Genomic DNA, 24,626 nt, shown 5'->3' with positions numbered 1-24,626 from the left:
TTGTTAAAAAAATCGGTCATCTTATCACAATTCGTAAATGCCTACAAATTTTCAACCAATCAGAGTAATCTAAACGCAGAAATAAAAAAACTAACACAGATCTTCAAAAATCGCAACTATCCTACACAACTAATAAATTACGCAAACAGGACAGCCCAAAACCGCCAAAACAACCCAAGTACCAAAATAAACTTCCCAACACAAAAAATTATCGAACTACCATACACCCAAAACACATACAAAGCCTATAAATACATCTTCAAACATACTGACTACAAACTGGTATTCACCAAAAACCAAAAATTGGCAAATCTCCTAAAACCCACTAAATCTCACACACAAAAAGAAATATTTGAACACCACCACAACGTAGTCTACAAATTTCCCTGCCAAAAAGACTGTGATATCACCTGCACAGGTTGTACCATCAGATCTTTATGGGCAAGACTACAAGAACACTTCCACGATTTTAACATCCCCATTCCAGAACATTTAAACACTAAAAAATGGTGCATCAAAAAGAAAAATCGAATACAAAGCACAGGAAAAACAGAAATAGCTGTTCACGTCCTTGAACAAAAACATACCTTGCAGATTGACAAGGCCATCATCGTAGACAGACAAGACTCAATGAGACAATGCTTAGAATATCGGAAACAATACCCATAAAATGTGACACGAACTCTATCAACGTCCACAGGCCCTACATAATCTCTGAGGTTTGGAAACTTCACAACATAAAATTGAGGTCACAACCCTGACCAATAGGCGATAACACAAACACGTCAAAAGCAGAAGCACCTAACCGACCTGACATTGCATCCACTTCCCCCCCATGTGTTCAGATGACGACCAAGCATAGTCGAAACGGACCGCACCCCTGTCAACCTCCCCACCCTCTAAAAAATCAGTTGCTGTTTTAAACTCCTTTCACCCTTTCCCACCCTATATAAATATAAAAAATGCTCTGCCCATCCCTAATAATATAATATATATGTGTATATATATATATATTATTCAAAAAACCCAGGTTTTTCCATTTCTATTTTAATTCTCCCACATTGCCTAATCCCCCCCCCCCCCCAACACACAGTAGTTTGGACATCGCAGAAAAAAGAAAAACCACAACACCCAGAAAAAAAGGTATGTGTAAATTTCTCTTCCTTTATGGTACATATACATATACTTATTGGTAAATATACATCTCCAATGTCCTAAAAATCCGTAAGTAAAAAGCCAGTGACATTTAAACAGGGGCACTCCTAAACAGAAGCAGGCAAAATAGCCGTAAATATAATATATATATATATATATATATTTTGTATTTTCATTTATTTCTTTTACATATGCTGGAAATCCTGCTTTAGAGACCAAACTTTTTCAAGCCACTTCAGGTCTCCAATAAGCAGGGTAGTGGTCTCACACTTAGCAATGACACATTCATCTTTCACCTTAGTGACAATCACAAACGTCCATGCCATGGTGGGATTCGAACCTGCAGCCTGTTAGTTAGAGAGCAGGTATGCTAACCACTCGGCCAACCAGGCTGGTGTAAATTTACATAAACACACCATTATCCTTCTCAACAGTGTGATCATCATCAAAATGCTTACTCACTGAGCCAGGGCTGTTTGTTTAAATGACATAGCCCTTGAAACTGAGTTGAGGAACCTTCGCAACACCTTTTTAGCCAGTAGCTACAGCCTATATAAAATAGACAAAAGATTGCATGCACTCTCCTGCCCCATCCCTCTTACTCCCAACACAACAGGATCACAGCAAAACCATTCCCATTCCATACATTAAGGATACATCAGAAAAAATAGCTCAGTTTTTTGCAATTATTAACTGCATAACATTTCAAACCTTTCATTCAGCTAGCTACTTTTATACATTCTCCTAAAGGTCAATTGCATCCTCTTGAACATCCAGGAGTGTATAAAGTTCTTTGTGCCTGCAGGTTAGCTCACTTTGTGCAGACTGGTAGATCAGTTAACATCCATCTTGAAGATCATAAAAGTTACATCTGAGATCATCTGTATGGCAACTTGGGATTGGCAGCATGTGCTTTGGATACTCCTTCACATAGGATCAGGTGGAGAAAAAGATCTATATTATATAGAGGGTTTTACAGGTCTGGAAAGTTATTCTTAGAATCAGCATCCCTATGAAGCACTCTCCCAATCTCAACCAGTATGGTTGCATTCATCATCAATCATCAGTGCTTTCCATGCCTACTGGCACATAAGGCTGCAATGCTCGTTTTCCATCTGCCTCTGTCCCTTGCAGTTGTGATTGCTTCTACCCAGCTTGCCTATCCTGCCTCATTCATTTCAGATTTCATCATTCTTCTCCAAGTATAGTTGTATTAACTTTTCAGAAATCTGGTAGACTATCATTTTAAGACCTAATAGCTAGACTTTTCTAAATTAACTTTGTAGTTACCTGACTCATAGAGGGCACCATTTAAGACATCAGGTGTCATTTACAATTTAAATTGTTTCTAGAATTACTTGGTTCAGTGCTGTCACAGTTATCATTGTTCTGTGATGATGCTGGGTAGAAAACCAGTGACATATTAGCAAGTTTAGTAGTATATTTTTCCTCTTGATGTTGGTTATACCATTAAGCATTAGTATATATAAAAAAAGCTGTTGTTAAGGAGGTATTGGAATAGGCTTACTGTGTCTAGGGGTTTTTTTTTTTTTTTTTTTTTCTTCATGTGACTTTCACAACTGGACCTGTAACACATCAGTACCATGGGTGGGTTAAGGACTTTTTTTTTATTAGTTCTTATAGTTTTTTTTTTCATTTTTTTGCAACTGTGACCTGGTTCAGCAACTGTGCTATAGTCAAGAGACTGGAGACAAACTTGGAACTTTTGCAAGCCACTTCAAGCACCCAATAAGTGAGGCAGTGGCATCACACTGGGTGAAATTCTCCATCACCTAAGATGTAGACAGTGTCCTTGTTGGAGTTCCCCCTCATGATATTATTTTTAAAGGAATGTTTGACCAGACTAATAGTATCCATTTTTTAAATAACGAAACCTGTGGTGTGATCATAATTAAAAGAACACACATTAACCACAGTGAAAATTATTTAATTGTAAATATTTCATCCTGAGTATCTTAGGACATCATCAGTACAGTAGTTTAAAACAATAATAGGAATAACATACAGTTAGGGCGCATGATTACAATAGAATCTCATTAAATGTGCGTAACGTGTTACAGAAGTAAAAAAAAAAAAAAATTATTTAACACAATTTTGTATGACAATTTCCCATACTTTAGGAATAGTAAGAACGTCGTTGCAGTTTAAGTTTGGTTTGTGTAGTAGGGCTTCAGGACTTTCTTTGTATAAACATTCATGTTTATATAAAGATCTATGTAAAAGTTTAGACTTTTCCCAATGGATCCTATGGTTTGGATTTTCAATTCCGTGTTGAGAGAGGTCAGATTTCTGTGGTTTAAAAAGACGAATGTGGTCTTGATGTTCCGAGATGCATTTCTGAACAGACCTACCTGTCTGTCCAAAGTAAGACAATTTGCATGAGCATGGAATCTCATAAATGCCAGGCAACATCAAAGGTGAGAGTTTGTCCTTAGGAGAAGGTAACAAGTTGTAAATTTGGTTGATAGGTTTGTATGTTATTCCTATTATTGTTTTAAACTACAATACTGATGATGTTCTGAGATACTTAGGATGAAATATTTACAATTAAATAATTTTCACTGTGGTTAATACCTGTGTTCTTTTAATTAATAGTATCCAGTCCTACTAGCATATTACCATAGGCTACAAAAAGGTCTGTTTTATGAACAAAAAAAGTTGAAAGCATCCATCCAAAGATTCAGTTCACACTGGAACTAAATGTGAACAGGTTCCCTTCCTTTCTGGATGTGCCAATGTGCCATTCACTAACCTACTTGTGTGTACAGAAGAAAAAGACAGGCACACATCACCAATCACAAAAAGAAAAAAAAAAGGATATAAAAGAATATTTATTAAAATAAAGAACCAAAAGCCTTCATTATGGCAATGCACAATTTTATATATGGAGACTATAAAAGAATAGTCTCTATTTTCAGTGATGATTGCAGGATATAAAATATTGACATTACTTATAATAAAATTAGTTTATTCCTTTATCCAAGTGGGAGCAAACAAAGTTTGCACCTGAAAGTATCTTCAGGACTGGGGTAAGGTGGTACAACACCAGGGCAATTCGTTGCAAAGGTGGAGCAAGATACCAACACTCCTATCTCAGTATCTCCTATGCATTAAGGCCACTACCTTCCCTTAATGCATAACATTATACATATCCGCAAGGAGATGTGTTTTGCATTATGGGAGATACTGAGATAGGAGTGTTGGTAGCTTGCTCCACCTTTGCAAGGAGTTGCCCGTTGTTGTACCACTTTACCCCAGTCCTGAAGATACTTTCAGGCACAAACTTTGTTTGCTCACACTTGGATAAAGGATTAAACTAATTTTATTATACTCTAACCAAGTGAAAAATAAACTTTCAACATCTTTCTCTAAATCCAGAGTAATTTATTAAAAAAGGGTGGCACACCATTTGGCAACTCCTATAGGTAGAGATGACCTGCTAATGCTTCTGCTTGGTATCTCCACTTGGGCCTGGCTCCCACTGAAGAGACCTCAATAAAGGTCGAAACTAGTCTGGGTAGTGGCCCTTCCCTTAATGCATAACATTAGACATATCCGCAAGGAGATGTGTTTTGCATTATAGGAGATACTGAGATAGGAGTGTTGGTAGCTTGCTCCACCTTTGCAATGAATTGCCCCGGTGTTGTACCATGTACCACCTTACCCCAGTCCTGAAGATACTTTCAGGTGCAAATTTTGTTTGCTCACACTTGGATAAAGGATTAAACTAATTTTATTATACTCTAACCAAGTGAAAAATAAACTTTTGACATTACCTAGTTTGTCACTATAGCAGTGAATAAGTGCACTTCCAGTTTGGCAAAAAAAAAAAAAAAAAAAAAAAAAGTCTGCACATCTGAATCTACGATAGTGTCACTTACAGTTATAAAGATGGAAGTCTCACTTTTCTATATAAGAAATGTCACAGTCAGGATTTTGTCATTATAGACATTGCTTATTGATTTCCAAAGTATATTTGTAATGTTATTTTTTAATTGTGTTTTAAATTCCACAAAAACAAATTGAGCTATTGCTAATAACTATGGCTCATAAGGTGAAGTAGTGTTGAGTATATGTACATCTGTAAGAATAATTTATTAGCTTTTCATATGTTGGTTTCTACAAAACATCACTGACATCTCACTTGCAATACACAAGCATAAAGCAGTGAATTATGCTCATATTTGATGTTCAGACTGATGTTTTGATAATGCTGTGGCAAAATAAATTGTATGACTACTGTGGCAAAATAAGTACTAGGACGCTCCCAGATTTTGAATGAAACATTCTAAGATGTATATTTTTGTCATTATATGTGGTATTTAAACACATATATTCCTAGAGTAGATAGTACATTTGTATTCTGTCAATGTCATATGGAGAAGAACTTAATGGATTTGAGAAGTGTTATTATAGGATACCATATCAATTCTATCCACAGGTGTCAGTGTTGAAAGACTGTACCACTGAAAATCCACGGTAGGCAATGTTATCAGTTGGTAGAAATATAAGGGCACTATTTCAGCCAAGCAATGCACAAGAAGCTAACCAAGAAATCATTGTGCTTGGAAGGGTGGTATGGAAATCTTAGTCCAGTGTGGAAACTGTAGAGTTCAAAGATTTTATACAGGGGTTGAGGTTAGTATCAGCTAAGCAAACAAAGTTTGTGTGGTTTTTTAATGATAAAATTAAAATATTCATAAGAATGAACAAAAAATGCTTTATTTGGAAAAATAACCTTTTCCCAGTGAGATACAAGTTTATGGATTGACAGTAATATAGAATAAGGGAAATGGATATACCAGTATTTCTGGAATCTACCAAGCCATTTCGCACATGGGCGATTGTTTTTCCCAACTTGTACAGATGTATGCAAGTTGGCTTGTATTACAGACAGGAAGATGTTGAAAGTTTTTTCACTCGGTTATACTATAAATTAAAGATGCCAAGAAATTATATCTCAATTTTATCCTTTATTCAAGTGTATGCAAATATAGTTACTTGTATATAGGGACTAATGTCTTCACATCAAATGCCTTAGTATTCCATATTGTAAAGCACATATCCTTATGGACATGTATAATGCAATGTATTATGGGAAGGGCCACTACCCAGACTGGTTACGACCTTTATCGAGGTCTCATCAGTGAGAGCTAGACCCAGAAGAGATACTAAGATTGACATAATGCTGAAGTCATATATTTTCAATATACAGGTATGAAAGGATGAAAACCAAGAATATATAATTTCTAGTGGTCCTTCCCATAATACATTTGAAAACCACATTCCCTCAATATGAGGTCATATTGAGGGAATGTAGTCTTCAAAGTTTGAGAAATAGACAAGGGAGAGGTGATATAGTAGAAACATATAAGATGCTAAGGAGATCTTATAGTATAGATACAAGTGAAATTTAGCAGTTTGTGACAGGTGGTGTGGGGAGAGGGAGATGGAATCAAAAGAATTTGGGGCTATCTCTGGAATCTGAATAAAGGTGTGGAGATCCAGTTTTTCTCATGCATATAGTGAATGTGTGTGTGTGTGTGTGTGCAAGGAAAGATATAAATTTTTTGGTATTGTATGACTTGGAGATGTCCCTTCCTTGTTAAATCCCTGAACTGCTTAGTGGAGTCCACATAAAAATTATTCCACTCTGTTTCCAGTGCTTCTCAGTTTTAAAATTGCCAGTTGGCTTATGATTGTTCAGTGATAAGCAGAGGGCAAGATGTCTAGGGAATGCGGAGAGTGGAATAAAATTTCCCAACTATGGTTGTGGAGCTAGCTGTAGTCACTTGTGCTATGTTAGGTTTTGCATTGTGTAAAGAAACAATGCCACTGCAGTTTACCTGTGCAGACTGGTAAACTGCAGTGAACTGTTTGGAAGGAACTGTTTTTTTTTTTTTTTTTTGGAGCAGTACCTTATGAATTTGCTGCAGTTGTGCTGCCAAGTTTTGCAGAGTAGAAGTGTATAATGGATGATACTAGCTGTAGATCATTCAAACCATTTTTGTACTGTGTTCACGCAGTGAACACAGTACAAAATACATAAATGTATTTTTGTATGTAATAGTACATAAATGATACTGATACACTGTATCAGTATCATTTATGCTTTTGTAGTACATTGATGGATAAGTGTCATCTATTCCACATATGTTAATTTGAAAAGTTAATTTTGTTAAATTAACTTTTCAAAACTTGTACAAACATTTTGGTCATCTGATAGTAGTACAACACTACCTAAAAAGACTTCAGCCTTGTTTTCTGCAGAAGGGCAGCTGTACACAAGCCAAACATCAGTCATGACAATCAACACTATAGTGATGTAAAGAACTTTGTGACTACTCCATAGGGTACTGGAAGTCTGTGATATGAAGCACTGAATCATGTTACAAATTTTCTAATAGCAATGGACAAAGCTGTTACTGGGATGGATGCTTGGGGAACATCTATGCCTGAGTGCATTATTCTACCTGTGAAGTTTGATGGTAGAAATTGATTTGGAATCTATTTCACTTGTGATGACCTTTGGTTTTGTTAAATATATTATTCACTTGAAAGGAAACCTGGATACTACTTGTTATACAAATTTTTTTGCTGTGTTTTAATAAAAAAAAAGTATATAATATTAACAGAGGATTCAAAGGTTGCCTATAATATCTCTGCGTATGTGAAGGAAATCTTGATAGTTCTGTTGTTCATGTATGTATGTATGTGTGTCCAAATTTTTGGTTATCTAATCCATGTTAAAATACTTTTCTCCAAAATGCATAGTTTTTGAAAGAGAGCTCAGCTATTCTGACAACATGGCCAATACCATCTAACATTACCATGTTAACAGTAATGCCACCTATTAGTAATGTATAAAAATAGCTTCTGACCATGCGTATAATAAGAAATCGAATATATTAATATGGGTTCATGGATATGCTAGAAGTATACAGGCAAATATTAACAGTGATTTTTCTTCAGGAAAATCAGTGTTAATATTTGCCAAGCTGAAGATGCTGTTTTAATTTATACTAAAGTAAATAAGCAGATCCTTGATGTACTGCTATAGTTTTATAATGAAATATAAATTTATGTTTATATTTTAAGGTTTTGGGATTAAAAGAACTGGAAGAAGGATATGCTATTAAAGACAGTCTTCGTTCTCCGTTGTGTGCCCTCATCCTTGTTGCTTACCATACAATTGTTACTTATATTTTTGGTAAGTGATTAAAATGTTTAATTATAAGGATGTTGGTGAATAAGAAAATGCTAAAGAATTCTGCTGAAGATAACTAATAAGTAAATGAAATTAATAAACGTATTAATCAATATACCAACATTATTTTGTTATAATGCTCCCCACATAAGAAGTAACAGACTCTATAATACACCAGTGCTACATGTGAATAGGGAGAGGAGAGAAGGAATGTATTAGCTTATCTTTATACATACATTATTATATATATTATAGGCTTAATTTATATCAGTTTATTGGTTGTATGTTTGTATTTTAACTATTAACATAATTTCTGTAATCTTGTGTAAAATGTTCAGTTTGTTTTTAGATTTGTAAATCTTACAATATAAACTTAACAGCAAATATTCTTAATATAATAACATTTACAGGGTGCTTAAGGGTCAAAGCTGTATAACTGAGAGGAGACATCCACATAGTCTTTAGAGGAATGCAGAGAACTGACCAGGGCTTCTAACCTAATGCCCAATCCTCACCTTCTCATGTTGCACCCTGTTAGGTCTCTACCTAAATACTGAAAGAATGAGGATGAATTGGAAATTTGGGATTTAGCCAACCAGATTGTATTCTTATTGGCTTAAACCACAATATTAAATGATGGTACAACATGACAGAATTTCAATCCGGCTGGGGTTGAAATTCTGTTTTAGCCGCCTGGTTAAACAAGGCCCCTGTTTTCGCCACAGAGCAAAGCGAAAAGTCAGCTACTCGATCAAATCCTAAAACGCACCCTAACTCAATATCACCAGAGTTAAAGATCAGTACTATCAGCATAAGCCTGAATGGCAAAGAAATGCTGCTAGCTGAGGAATTAGATAAGTACCAGATCGACATAATATGAGTGACTAAAATAAAAAAGACATAAACTGCTGAGATGTTCCTGAGCAATAAATACAAAATGTTATATTCAGGCAATGATAATCAAGGAAAAGAAGTAGTAGCCATAGTATTCAATGCTAAATACAAGGCTAATCTTCATGAATGGCAGGCAATTTCAAGTAGAATGATGTGGGTAAATATCAAAATGGGGAACTGGACAATGAGATTTATTTGTGCCTATGGTCCCACAGAAGGTTTTACTAAGGTAGAAGTGAAGAAATTTTTTGAGGATTTAGAGAAAGCAGCTGACACAATGAAAAATGAAAAGTTGGTCTTGTTGGGGATCTAAATAGCTGAGTAGGAAATGATTGTGAGACATACAAAAAATATTTTGGGAAAATTTGGAGAAAAGAGCAAAGTTAATAATAATGGCAAACATCTGTTGGATTTCTGCTCAGGACATGGACTGGTTATTACTAACACCATGTTCCAACATAAAAATGTGCACAAATTCACATGGAGAGAAGAGGCAAGGAATAAGAAAAGTCTCATTGACTATGTTATTGTTTATAGTGATATTTTTGCTCTGATGCAGGACACTAGAGTGTACAGAGGATTTGAAATTGGAAGTGATCACCATTTAGTCCTGAGCAGGATAAAATTGAATTTCACATTGAAAAGAAGAATATGTAAGAAAGTTTTAAAGCGAATAAAAGTTGAGCAGCTCTCAGATGTGAACTGTAGACTAAAATACACAAACATTATTCAAGAAAAAAATGAAAGCGTTAACAGGAATCAAACCTTGGAGATTCAGTGGCAAGCTCTGAAGAAAACATTGATTGGTTCAGCCAGCATGTGGTGAGGTTGTCTGCAAGGATAGAAAAATCAGGACTTTATGTGGGCACAAGAAGTTAAAGAGGTAGTGAAGGAAAAGAAGAAAGCATACCAAAAGTTCCTGGCAAATAAGTGAGCTTGTGTGCTTAGAGAATACAGAGACAAAAGTAAGAAAGCTAAACACTGTATAAAAACTAGCTAAACAAAATCCATGGGAAGACTTTGGTAAGAACATAGAAAATAAACATGAAGAAGGTGGGAAGATATTCTGGAGATTGTTGAAGAAGCTCAGAAATGGAGGAAAGAATGCTGTAAAAGGAATTAGAGATGATAAAGGTGATATGAAAACTGGAGAAAAAGATATCAAGAATACATATACATACTTGAAGTAGAAAAAACCATCAAAAGTCTGAAATGTGGAAAGGCAGCTGGAATAGATGATATTTGACAAGAAATGCTCAAGTGTGGGGATATAAAAGTCTTACAGTGGCTGCACTGCATATTTCAGAGTTCCTGGACAGAGGAACGAATTCCAGATGATTGGGGTAGAGCTCTCATAGTACCCATGTATAAAAATGGAAATAAAACAATGTGAGAATTACATAGACATTTCTCTACTGAGTGTTCCTGGTAAGATTTATGCCAGTATACTTGAGAAACGATTGAGAAGAATTATGGAAGCGAAGCTTGGTGAAGAACAAGCTGGATTCAGTCTAAATAGAGGCTGTCAGGATCAAATTTTCACTTTATCACAAATAGTTAAGAATTCGTGGGAATATAACAAGGATCTGTATTTAAGTTTTGTAGATCTGGAGAAGGCATATGACAAGGTGCCAAGAGAAAAACTATTCAAAATGCTACAGTTGAATGGTGTCAGTTGGGGCATCATATCAAGCAATTCTTAGTCTTAATTTGAGTTGTAAGTCAGCAGTTACAATTGAAGGAAGTACAGGAAGATGGTTTAACATTAAATCTGGTGTCAGACAAGGATGTCCCTTATCCCTGCTGTTATTCATTATCTATATGGACCACATGGTGAAGAAAAGTAGCACTCAACCTGATATCAAAATTGGAGATGTTAATGTCAGCTCTTTGCTTTATGTGAAGATGGTAAATTAAATTAAGATTTAAAAATCGTAATTTAATTAAAATAAGATTTTTAGTGAAGATGGTAAATTAAATATGGAAATAGACAACAGAATCAATAAAGCTGGTATGGTAGGAAGTCAACTAAATAAAGTATATGGAATAAGAGAGAAATTAGTCAAAACACTAAATTTGCGGTATACAAGACAGTGTTTAAACCAATTTTAACTTATGGATCTGAGAGCTGGGTTAGAAGTAAAACACTTGATCAAAGGCTAGAGACCACAGATATGAGAGTCCTGAGAAAGATTAGGGGCATGAACAGATGGCATCGATGGCAATATCATATTAAAAACAAGGATATTAGGAAAGAACTTGACATTGTTAGCCTTCAGGAATGTGTTAGCAGAGCTAATCTCAGGTAGTAAGGTCACTTAAACAGAATGGGAGAGGACAGATTAGCAAAACAAGTGTTCTCTGCCAGGTTGGCAGCAAAAAAAAAACCCAGAGGTAGATCAAGATATAGATGTATTGATACGGTAAAAAGTGCCTTAGAAGATTGAAATATAAGATCTGACAATGTTGGAGTCTTGACAGGTAACAGATTGATTTTGAGGAAAATTGCGGATAGGAAGTTAGTAATGATGTAAATTTTTCATGTAATACTATCATATCCTGTACATCCCTTAAGGGTAAATGTCAGGAAATTGATGATGATGATAATAACATTTACTGGTATACTTAACATATTTTTAATAATCAGAATGAAAATGAAAACAAATATAGTATTCTTTTATTTATATAAAATTGTTCTCTTAAATTTGTTGTTGGGAATTACTTTCCACTGAAAAACTTAAAGAACTATTTAAATAATAAATCAGTTGCTCATCATGGTTGAATGATCTGTCATGCATCATTTAATTTATTTAAGAAAGAAAGACTCAGACAGTTGTTTTTGAGGGGTAAAGGATGTAACTCAAGTTGTTCCCTTCACAAACTTGCAAGCTGGTTCAACAAGCATCTATGAAGGTTAAGAAACTAATATGCCACTGACAGCTCTGGCTGGCAATGGCATATTAGTTTATTCCAAACAGATGGAAATGTGGTTTAGGTGAAAACACATCATCATATTCCTGGCATCTATCCTCAAGATGTACAGGATATATTATTATTACCAACAGACCTCCATGGAGTCAAGAAACTCATCACAGGAGGTTCCACTCTCACCTACACGGCTCATCTTACCTTGACTTAAATGCATTCACTGTCCTTGCACTCACCATACTCTCATGGAATGCATTCCAATCACCTACCACTCTCCATGCAAAAAATCTACTCCTCGCCACCTTACACCCACCTTATACATCTTCAAGGGTTGGCCTCTTGTTCTCTCCCTGTCTCCAGATCATCATGTGTTGTCTTTAGCCAGGAGGTTGACTACCATGATGTGACTCATGGTTGACTATGAACCTAAGGATGATATGGTGAGGATCTTATCTATTCCACATTGTTGTGAGTATTCATGGCTGTTTCTGTGTGTGTTCACTGAGCTTGTTTGCTGTTCAGATTAAATACCCGAGTTTCCGTGTGAAAAACTCCCTCTACTTCCATATGAGAATTGAATGGAAATTGAACCCAGGTCTTTCCATCCAAAGGGTTTCGTCTATACTGACTGAGCTATGGAGGCTCTTATCTCCAGATATGCTATGAAAAATCTCATCCACGTTAATCTGGTAATTACCCTTTACCAATTTATACAACTTGATCATGTCTCCCATCTTCCTTTTATCAACTAGCCTCTGTAATTTGCATTCTCTCAATCTGTCCTCATATTCCATTTTCCAGAGACCAGAAATCAACTTAGTCGATTGTCTCTGATGAACTCTTTCCACTATCTCATCATCCTTTGTAAAAGCAGGTGACCAAATCTGTGCACAGTAATCCATATGTGCCCTGAACAGTCTTGTACAATATAATCAAAACATCCTTACTTTTACACATCTGTGCTCTCATTCCCATAATCTGCTGTATCGCCCTCACAATTTTAGCAAAATGTCAATGAAATTTCAAGTCCCTATCCACCATCACCCCTAGATTTTTCATCTCCTCCACCTCCTCTAAAATATCCCCACCAATCCTATACTCTGCATCCCATGTTTGCTTCTCAAATTTTAAAAACCTTACACTTTGCTACATTAAACTGACATCCCCCTACACACTTGCCCATTCAGACAGTCTGTTTAGGTCCTCTTGCAAAGCTTCAGCATATGCTATACTTCTCATAACTCTCCTCAACTTTGCATCATCTGCAAACAGCTGTATATCACCATTTAAACAACATTGTCATTTACATCCAAATTAAACAACATTGGTCCCAAAACAGCCTCCCCTGGGACATGTTACTAGTAACTTTCCTCTTCTGGTATATTACTTCTCCATACACAATCTGCTGATACCTATCAGACAGATAATTTAACTACTAATTTGTCATATGGCAATCTATTGAAAACCTTCCCAAAATCTAAATATACCATTGTATATGCATCCCCCTTGTCTAATGCATTTGTTACCCTATTTTAATAAGTAAGCAGATTACTAAAACACAATCTTCCTTCAGCAAAACTATGCTGTCCATTAAAGAGAATTCTGCTGCTGTCAACCCAGTTCTGAATCCTTGTCCTCACTATCTTCTCCAATATCTAAGGGCAACTTCAGACAAGCAGAGTGGCCTATAATTCGAAGCCTTAGTGTTATCATACCTTTTATGATGCCAAACAATTTTGCCATCTTAAAAGGTATGATAACACTAAGGCTTCCTCTATCGAAGATTCATGTTAAAAATGTAAGTTAAAGCTGTTGTTGTTGTTGTTGTTAAAGCTGTTGCCGTCCTGGCTGGCTGAGTGGTTAATGTATCCGCTCTCCAGCCAAAAGGCTGCAGGTTCAAATCTCACTATGGGCATGGATGTTTGCGATTGTCTGTGGAGAAACTAGTGGTGGTGATCGGCAGTAGATGGCATTGGTGTAATTGCAGATAGTTGTAGTTGGTGGATTGAGTGGTAGAGAGCTGTAGAGCAGGTGCCCTCCCTCGATGAGTCTATGGACTCCCTGGAGGTGTCAAATAATAATAATAATAATAATAAATCCATGGAACATTCCCTCAAGATACATAGTGATATGCCATCAAGTCCCATGGCTTTGTCGATATCAACTTTACTCAATTCCTCATATACCTCCTCCTCATTCACCATCATTGGTTTCTTTTTCATTCCCACTGCTCTCAAGTTCTGCATTATGTTCCAGTCACAAGGATCTAATGAACTGCTCATTAAACACCTCTACTCATTCTCCCATTATCAGTGATCAGCATCATCCTCATATAATCATTCTATCTTCTGCTGACCACATATTGAAAAAACTCTCTAGGATTTCTTTTAGCCTCATTTGCTAACTGCTGCTCATTCTGCACTTTTGCTACCCTTATCAAGCGAGTCACCTTCCTTGCTTGCTCTTTGTACTTCTCATGTAACTGATTATCGCCACTCATCTTGTGCCACCTCCATAATGCCTTTTTCTTCCTAATTGCATGCTTCACCTCTTCACTTATCCATTTTACATTTACCTTATTTAATCTCCTGACCTTTGGAATAAACTGTCAATGCATCTGCCAGATATTTCCTCTGTATAGACCAGGCAGCATTGATTTCCTTCCCATCCAATTCTTCATTCCATGATATAGTTGCAAGCTGCCTTCTGAGTTTGAAATAATCACATGCCTTATAGCTTCACATATAACCCTTTCTCACAAAAGTCCTGATATGTCACTTTCACCAACTGAAGAAAGATGTGACACTTCATTTATAACAGTAGCTTTTGATGAGATAATTAAATCCAAGACTCTTGAACAATGTGTGGCCTCTGATACATACTGCTTAACTTAGTTGTTTTGAGCTCCACAGAATACGTGGAAAAGATGAAATCACTTCTAGAAGACACAAACATCTATGGAAAGTTAGAATGAGATCCCATAGGATATTTCCGTAATGAAACCAATAATTGAATAAAAAATATACTGAATTAGTCTAAAAAAATAATAAAAACCTGGAATCTAGACATCCTCTTGTACCTAGAATATATCGAGTCCCTAAACTGCATAAACAAAATTTGTCATTGAGACAATTGTTAATGCAAGATTCTCTTCGATTTCTTATTATCTAAACATCTGGCAAATCTACTCAAACCTCACATCAGGCAAACATCCTTCTATGTTAAAAACACAATACATTCATAGAAAATATCATAGGCATCACATTGGCTCCTACAAATATAACTGCAAGCCTAAACATAGTAAATTTTTCACAAATATTCCAAGAATGAAAATCATGCAAGCACTTCAGGAAATTTTCTCACTAGACACAGTGGACCTTTTAAAACATTGCATTAATAGCACTTTTTTCAAATTTGAATAAGATTTTTTTTTCAATTGAAAGAAAGATTAGCTATGGTCTCTTGCCTCTCTCCTATGTTTGCTCACCTATTCAGCAAACATAGGAAATTGAAAAAATATCCTTTCAGTATCAAGAAACAACCAAAAATTTGGCAAAAATATGTCGATATTTTTATCATCTGGCTCAGTTCTGCTACCTTTTTGGAAGATTTTGTTACTTTCTTGAACAACATTCATCATCAAATCAAATTCACAGTTGAATTAGAAAGAAATAGGTCTTTACCATTTTTAGATATATTATTTTTCATGTCAGAGCAAAACGCACTCAACTTCTCAGTCTGCAGGAAACCAATTAAGATCGGACGTTATCTATGTGCAACTTCTCATCACCACCCAGCACAAAAAATAGGCGTCATCCATTCCTTATGTGATAGAGTCTACAGAATTTCCATGAATATAGATAAAAGATACCAAAAGCTACAGTATTTTAATTCTATCCTTCCAGAAAATGGCAACAGCAGAATATTAGTTGAAAAAATTCTATCTCATCCTCCCAAAACAAAGAATAAATAAACCACAAATATAAAGAAGCAGTGATTCTCTCATATATACAATCAATCACAGATAAAATATCAAGATTGCTTTGCCAAAAAAAATCTAAAAGTCGCTTTCTTCCCAACCAATAAAATTTCTGGTCATCTGAAATCTCCTAAACCACCACCACATCAGTCACTTAAAAAACCAAGTATCTACAAGATCATTGCAGTTGTGGACTACACTATATAGGACAAACTGACAGATCTGGAGAGATACACCGATTGGAACACATCAAGAATGTTGAGAATGAAAGAAGCACAAATCAGGGCTTGCAGCACATACAACAGATACATGTTTGCCAAATGCTTAACATCGATTACTACTTTTACTTAAGAGTATTCAAAGAATCAGCTGAAATGACGACTGACAATCCACTACAGTGTAACAAAAAAAAAAAAAAAAAAGGGGATGATTTTGCCTCAGATCTGGTCCTCTTTAATCCATCACGGCAGACTAGTATATACCAGCAGTATACAGCAACCCACGAACCAGCATAACAGGCGAATGAATACTCCATTGTTTAAATGTTTTCAAATATTCTTCACTAGAAATGTTAACTGTTATTACTTTGCTTGTAGTTTTTTAATTTATTTATGTTATTTTCGGATGAAGTGAAACAGTTTTTTCATGAAACTAGTTGAATTAAAGCAATTTCTTTTTGACTTCTTTGTGATTGGTTTAATGACGGAAAATAGTGATTCTGTTTCAGGTAGTTGTACCTTAAAAACTCAAGAAATTCATTCTCTTTGGTTCCTGATGCTGTCTCATCTTTCTAGTCTCTGTTACCATAATGGAAATTGCCCATAATGATCGTTTTCTTATTAGCCATCAATTGCCTAAACATTTCCTTCTCACTATCTTTCACATTACCAGTTCTATAGCAACACCCTACTAAACATTTCATTCTGTCCACTTCCAATTCACACCATACTGCTTCAAACCACTGTCAGTATTTGCTCTATATTATGATAGTACTAAATGAAAAAGTTACATCATTGCTAACTTCATATGAACAATTTTCCTCCAAATTAATTTGTTATCTGTTGACTCCAATATTATCAGATCTTATGTAGAAAGTTTTTTAACTTGGGTATGCTATGTTAAAGATACCAATCAATTTTATAAGCTATATTTTAATCCTTTTTTCCCAAGTGAAGCAAACAGACAAATAAGTCAAGTTTGCTCCTGAACGTAGTTCAAGTCTGAGGCTATTCGTAGTAAAGATGGAGTAAGCTCCAATCACTTTAACATAGTATACCCCAGTTAAAAAAACTTTCTACATCTTACTCTCATTCTGAGATTTTTATTTAATAAGGTCAAAACACCTTGTGGCAACTTGTTTCAGTAAAATCTATGAGCTCTGCCTCACTTCACCCTTCACATTTATGGGTCTGGCTCCCACTGACGAGACCTCAATAAAGGTCGAAACCGGTCTGGGTAGTGGCCCTTGCCTTTAATGCATAGCATCTCCGAAAGGGGATGTGCTTTGCATTAGGGGGAAATACAAAGGAAAGTGATTGGAGCTTCTTCCACCTTTACTACGAGTTGCCTCAGACTTGAACTACGTTCAGGCGCAAGTTGACTTATTTGTCTGTTCGCTTCAGTTGGGAAAAAAGGATTAAAACCTAACTTATAAAATTGCTTGGTATCTTTAATATCAGCTCTTATATTTCTCTCTTCTAAAGCACTTTTTACTTTATCAATCCACCTAGAACCTTGCCTTTCTCTGGATCTTTGTCCTGGTAAAGAACACTTGTTTTGATAACCTTTCCTCTCTCATTCTGTTTGTTACCATACCACCTGAAATTAGCTGTACTAATATACATTCCTGAATGCTAACAATGTCAAGTTCTTTACTAATATCATGATTTTTAATATCATACTACCATTGATGCCATCTCTTCACTCCACTAATCATGTGGAGTGAAGAGATGGCATATCTCCAATAACTCTCATATTTGAGCTCTGTAGTCTTTAATCAAGTGTTTTATTTCCAACTCTGTTCTCTGATCCATAAGTTAAAATCATCATCATCATCAAATTCCTGCCATGTACTCTCAAGGGGTGTACAGGATATGATAGTACTACATGAAAAAAATTACATCACTATTAATTTCCTATCTACAATTTTCCTCCAAATCAGTCTGTTACTTGTCAAGACTCCAACATTATCAGATCTTATGTTTCTATCGTCTAAAGCACTTTGTACCGTATCAATCCACCTATATCTTAGTCTTCCTCTGGGTCGTTTTGCTGCCAACCTAGCAGAGAACACTTGTTTTGCTAATCTTTCCTCGTCCATTCTGTTTAAGTGACCATACCACCTGAGATTAGCTCTGCTAACACATTCCTGGATGCTGACAATGTCAAGTTCTTTCCTAATATCCTCGTTTTTAATATGATATTGCCATTGATGCCATCTGTTCACGCCTATAATCTTTCTCAGGACTCTCATATCTGTGGTCTCTAGTCTTTGGTCAAGTGTTTTACTTCTGACCCAGCTCTCAGATCCTTAAGATAAAATTGGTTTGAACACTGTCTTGTATACAGCTAATTTAGTGTTCCGACTAATTTCTCTCTTATTCCATATGAATTTATTCAATTGACTTCCTACCATACCCACTTTGCTGATTCTGTTGTCTATTTCTATATTTAATTTACCATCTTCAGTAAAAATCGTGCCTAAATAGCCGAAATGTTTTACTTGTTCCACAGGTAAAATTCTCCATTCACAACACAGTTGACATTTTCAATGATTCTGCCTATTTTCATTGTCTTTGTCTTTTTATTGCTGACCTTCATACCATATCTATTACAACAGCTATTCAATTTAGTCAGAGAATCTTGCAGACTTGTAGCAGATTTATTTAGAAGTATAACATCGTCTGCATAAAGCAAATAGCTGACATTAACATCTTCAATTTTGATATCATGTTTAATACCACTTTCCTTCATAATGTGATCCATATAGATAATGAATAACAGAGGGGATAATGTACATCCTTGTCTCACACCAGATTTAACATTAAACCATCTTCCTGTACTTCCTTCAATTCTAACTACTGACTTACAACTCAAATAAAGATTAAGTATTGCTTGATATAATGCCCCATTGACACAATATAACTACAGCGTATTGAATAGCTTCTCTCTTTTCACCTTGTCATATGCCTTTTCCAAATCGACAAAACTTAAATACAGATATTTGTTATATTCCCATGCTTTCTCAACTATTTGTCGTAAAGTGAAGATCTGATCCTGACAGCCTCTATTTGGCCTGAATCCAGCTTGTTCTTCACCAAGCTTTTCTTCCACAATTCTTCTCAACTGTTTCTCAAGTATACTTGCATAGATCTTGCCAGGAACACTCAGTAGGGAAATACCTCTGTAATTCTCACATGCAGTTTTATTTCCCTTTTTATATATGGGTACTATGAGAGCTCTACTCCAATCATCGGGAATTCGTCCCTCTGTCCATGCTTTCTGAACTATGCAGTGCAGCCACTGTAAGACTCTTATACCACCATACTTCAGCATTTTTGGTGGAATATCATCTACTCCAGCTGCCTTTCCACATTTCAAGCCTTTGATGGCTTTTTCTACTTCAAGTATGGATATGTATTCCTGACAGCATGCCTGGTCAATGTTTTTTACCACTGTGCTGTCATCACTGCTTGTTTCATTTAGCAGTTTTTCAAAGTAATTACTCCATACTTCAAGGATATCTTTTTCTCCCATTTTCATGTCACCTTTATCATCTCTAATTCCTTTTACAGCACTCTTTCCTCCATTCTTAAGCTTCTTCAACAACCTCCAGAATATTTTGCCACCTTCTTGATATTTATTTTCTATATTCTTGCCAAAATCCTCCCATGACTTTTGTTTAGCTAGTTTTACACAGTGTTTAGCATTCTTGCATTTGTCTCTATATTCTCTAAGAGCACAAGCTGACTTATTTGACAGGAACTTTTGATATGCTTTCTTCTTTTCCTTCACTGCCTCTTTAACTTCCTGTGTCCAACAGGGAGTTCTGATTTTTTTATCCTTACAGACAACCTCACCACATGCCTCTCTGGCAGAATCAATCAGTGTTTTCTTCAGAGTTTGCCACTGAATCTCCAAGATTTGATTCCTGTTCTCAAACTCTTTCATTTTTTCTTCTTCAATAATCTTTGTGTATTTTAGTCTGCAGTTCACATCTGAGAGCTACTCAACTTTTATTCGCTTTAAAACTTTCTTACATGTTATTCTTTTCAATATGAAATTCAATTTTATCCTGCTCAAGACTAAATAGTGATCACTTCCAATTTCAAATCCTCTGTACACTCTGGTGTCCTGCACCAGGGAGAAAACATCACTATCAACAATAACATAGTCAATGAGACTTTTCTTATTCCTAGCCTCTTATCTGAATGTGAATTTGTGCACATTTTTATGTTGGAACATGGTGTTAGTAATAACCATTAAATGTCCTCAGCAGAAATCCAACAGATATTTGCCATTATTATTAGCTTTGCTCTTTTCTCCAAATTTTCCCAAAATATTTTTGTATGTCTCGCAATCATTTTTACTCTGCTATTTAGATCCCCAACAAGGACCAACTTTTCATTTTTCATTGTGTCAGTTGCTTTTTCTAAAGTGTCAAAAAATTCCTCCAATTCTACCTTAGTAGAACCTTCTGTGGGACCATAGGCACAAATAAGTCTCATTGTCCAGTTCCCCATTCTCATATTTACCCACATTACTCTACTTGAGACTGACTGCCATTCAAGAAGATTAGCCTCGTATTTTGTGTTGAATACTAGGGCTACTGCTTCCTTTCCTTGATTGTCATTGCCTGAATATAACATTTTGTATTTATTGCTGAGAAAGATCTCGCCAGTTTTGGTCTTTTTTGTTTCAGTCACCCCTATTATGTCAATCTGGTACTTATCTAATTCCTCAGCTAGCTCCATTTCTTTGCCATTCAGGCTTCTTACGTTGATAGTATCGATCTTTAACTCTGGTGATGTTGAGTTGGGGTTTGTTTTCAGATTTGTTCCAGTAGCTGACTTTTCGCTGTTCGCCCTGGTTCCCTGGCGAAAACAACGGGGGCCTTGTTTAACCGGGCGACGCCCCAGCCAGCATGAAATTTTGTCATGTTGTACCATCATTTTTTATTTTGGTTTAACCAATAAGAATACAATTTGGTCGGCTAAATCCCAAATTGCCAGCCCATCCTCGTTCGTTCAGTATCCAAGTAGATACCCAACAGGGTGCACGAGAAGGTGAGGATTGGACATTAAATCAGAAGCCCTGGTCGGTTCTCCGCATTCCGTTAAAGGCTATGTGGAGGTCTCCTCTCAGTTATACTGCTTTGACCCTTAAGCACCCCCATAAGTTAAAATTTGATTTGAATTTATAGGGGTACAGCATAAATTTGCTGTATAAACTCAGTTATACAGCAAAGCTAGTTTAGGGTTTCAACAATTTCTCTCTTATTCCATAGAAATTTATTCATTTGATTTCCTACTAGCTTTGCTAATTCTGCTGTCTATTTTCATTTTAATTTGCCATCTCCATTAAAAATCGTGCCTAAATAACTGAAATGTTTTATAGCTTCTCCATTCAGAATGCAGTTGATGTTTTAAATGTTTTTGCCTATTTTCAATGTCTTTGTGTTTTTATTGCTGATTTTCATACCAAATTTATTACCCCAGTTACTCAATTCACTTAGAGAATCCAGCAGACTTCTACTGGATTTATTTAGAAGTATAGCATCTGCTTAAAGTAAAGAGCTGATATATGATAGTACTATATATATATTAAAATTCAACTGACTAGAACCCAGGAAACTATAACAAAAAACTTTAATAAATCGCAACTAATTTCATCAGTGTTCCAACTTCTTCCGGTGAGTAAGAAATAACATAAGACTTATAAAAATAACAAGGTAAAAAACACGGACTTTCCAGCTTAATAAAAAAGAAGCAGAATAGTAACAGTCATATTTGAATAGGTGACCACGTGCTACTGTTGGCATGAGTTGAATGTGTGTGACAGCTAATTTTAGAGTGCCAGTATTGGATTATTGCGCTATGGGAATCAGGCAAATTGTAGCTTAGATTGTTGTTCAAGTGTGAAGGGTCCAGAACTATTTCTTTCGTTTATATATATGCAAGGATGAATTTGAAAGACAAATTCTAGAATCCAAAGAAATAGTTCCTGTTCGTAAGACCACTGCTGCTGCTTTGAATATTCTGGATCTGTAATCATCCTCTATATATGGTAGAGCTGTTTTTCCCAATCTATCGCGTGGTTAGAAGTTGAGAAGTGATGCGCCAAGCCTGAGTTATCCACTCTGTTGTGATTAACATCCCCAACGTGTTCTTTCTGTCTAATTTCCAGGTTTCTTGAAGTTTGGCCTATGTAGGAAAGACCACAAGTTCATGGAATTCTATAAACACCTGCATATTTGAAAAATGGAACCCTATCTTTAGGTGATCTTAAAAATTGTCAAATGGTTGTAGTTGGTTTGAACACAACTCTGATGTTGTAAGGCTTTAAAATTCTGGCTATTCTGGTGGAGACTGAACTAACATAGGGAATGACAACTGATGGAACGTACTGAGTAGCTATTCTATGTTGTTGGAGATTATTTTTATAAAGCAATTTACTGATTATGTTAGAAGGTTAACCATTTTGAGTAAGCATTTTTGATATTTGAGAAAGTTCAGTACGAACATCTTCATCTGTGACTACGTTTTGGGCTCTATTCCGTAACATATGGATGATGCTGTATTTTTGTGTATGATGATGATGATTGGAAGTAAAATGCAGATACTGTTCAGTATCTGTTAGCTTTTTATATATAGTAAGTTTAAAATTATCATTCTCTTGTCTTTTGACCAAAATGTCTAAAAAAGGTAGTTGTTGATTGTTTTCCAATTCCAAAGTAAATTTGGTTTTGTTATGAAGCGAGTTGATTTTATCTAAAAACACATGTAAGCTTTCTATTTTTTCTTTCCAAATGATAAAAACATCATCAATGTATCTCCAGCAGATTGATGGTTTTGGAACAATGTTGGCTAGAATTTCATTCTCAAGTTTTTCCAGGAACAAAATTGCACGTGGACAGGGAACTGCCCATGGCCAGACCCTCAAATTGTTGATAAACGATGTTGTTGACTTTAAAGAAATTGGACTTCAGGCAGTGATTGAAGAGTTGTGTGATATCTCTAGGAAAGAGATCCTTTATAATGTTAATGACCTCCTCAACTGGAACGTTCGTGAATAAGGAGACCACATCCAAACTGGCCATTATGTCTATTTTTGAAAGTCTAACGTTCTTGAGTTTCTCGACAAAGTGTTGAGAGTTCTTCAAATAAGACTCTGTTTGTCTGATTTTTCCTTTAAGTAGGTTGGCAAGGTGTTTTGCTAATAGATAAGTGGGGGAGAATCTGCCATCAACGATCGGACGCAGTGGAACTTCTTCTTTATGTACTTTGGGAGCACCATAGAGGGGAGATGTTATTGGATGTGAAGATTTAAGTTTTCTTTTTAACTCTTCAGGCCAACTATTCATTTTCCGAATTAGAAGGTTTGTCTCGTTATGGTTAGTCATAGTTGGATCTTTGTTAAGTATTTTGTATGTGGAACGGTCTGATAGTAAATTATTGATCTTACTAATATAATCTCGAGTTTAAAATGACTGTGGTGTTCCCTTTGTCCATCTTAGTAATTATTATATCTTTGTTCCTTTGCAAGTTGTGCATAGCCTTTCTATCGTAGGGAGTGGTTTTGCTGTGGCAAGGATGATAGTGCTTTGGAATCTAATAACATGAGCTATAGCCTCTGATATTAAATTAGTGGTGTGATAGTAAATTATTGATCTTACTAGTATAATCTCTATAGTTTAAAATGACTGTGGAGTTCCCTTTGTCCATCTTAGTAATTATTATATCTTCGTTCCTTTGCAAGTTGTGCATAGCCTTTCTATCGTAGGGAGTGGTTTTGCTGTGGCAAGGATGATAGTGCTTTGGAATCTAATAACATGAGCTATAGCCTCTGATATTAAATTAGTGGTGTGATAGTAAATTATTGATCTTACTAGTATAATCTCTATAGTTTAAAATGACTGTGGAGTTCCCTTTGTCTGCATTAGTAATTATTATATCTTTGTTCCTTTGCAAGTTGCGAATAGCCTTTCTGTTGTAGGGAGTTGTATTTAGTTTGGGTGGTTTTGCTGTGGCAAGGATGATAGTGCTTTGGAATCTATGGATGATGCTGTATTTTTGTGTATGATGATGATGATTGGAAGTAGAATGCAGATACTGTCCAGTATCTGTTGGCTTTTTATATGTAGTAAGTTTAAAATGAACATTCTTTTGTCTTTTGACCAGAATGTCTAAAAAAGGTAGTTGTTGATTGTTTTCCAATTCCAAA

At 35.7% G+C, this 24,626-nt stretch overlaps 1 protein-coding gene across 1 annotated transcript in view; it reads left to right on the top strand.

Annotated features, from left to right (window-relative positions):
• The window catches only part of LOC150096684 (tetratricopeptide repeat protein 39B-like), a 300,955-nt gene that overhangs the window by 89,890 nt on the left and 186,439 nt on the right, over nt 1-24,626 (top strand). Inside the window, exon 8 of the mRNA XM_090408472.1 lies at nt 8,275-8,386. Coding sequence (XP_090264598.1) covers nt 8,275-8,386 — 112 coding nt within the window. The remainder of the gene's footprint in view (nt 1-8,274; nt 8,387-24,626) is intronic.

This window comes from Typopeltis vanoorti, chromosome 18 (genome assembly GCF_054136105.1).
Source record: "Typopeltis vanoorti isolate ZY-2024b chromosome 18, IOZ_Tvanoo_1.0, whole genome shotgun sequence".
Taxonomy (NCBI): domain Eukaryota; kingdom Metazoa; phylum Arthropoda; class Arachnida; order Uropygi; family Thelyphonidae; genus Typopeltis; species Typopeltis vanoorti.
The sequence above is the reverse complement of the archived record's forward strand: the minus strand, read 5'-3'. Positions and strand labels throughout refer to the sequence as shown.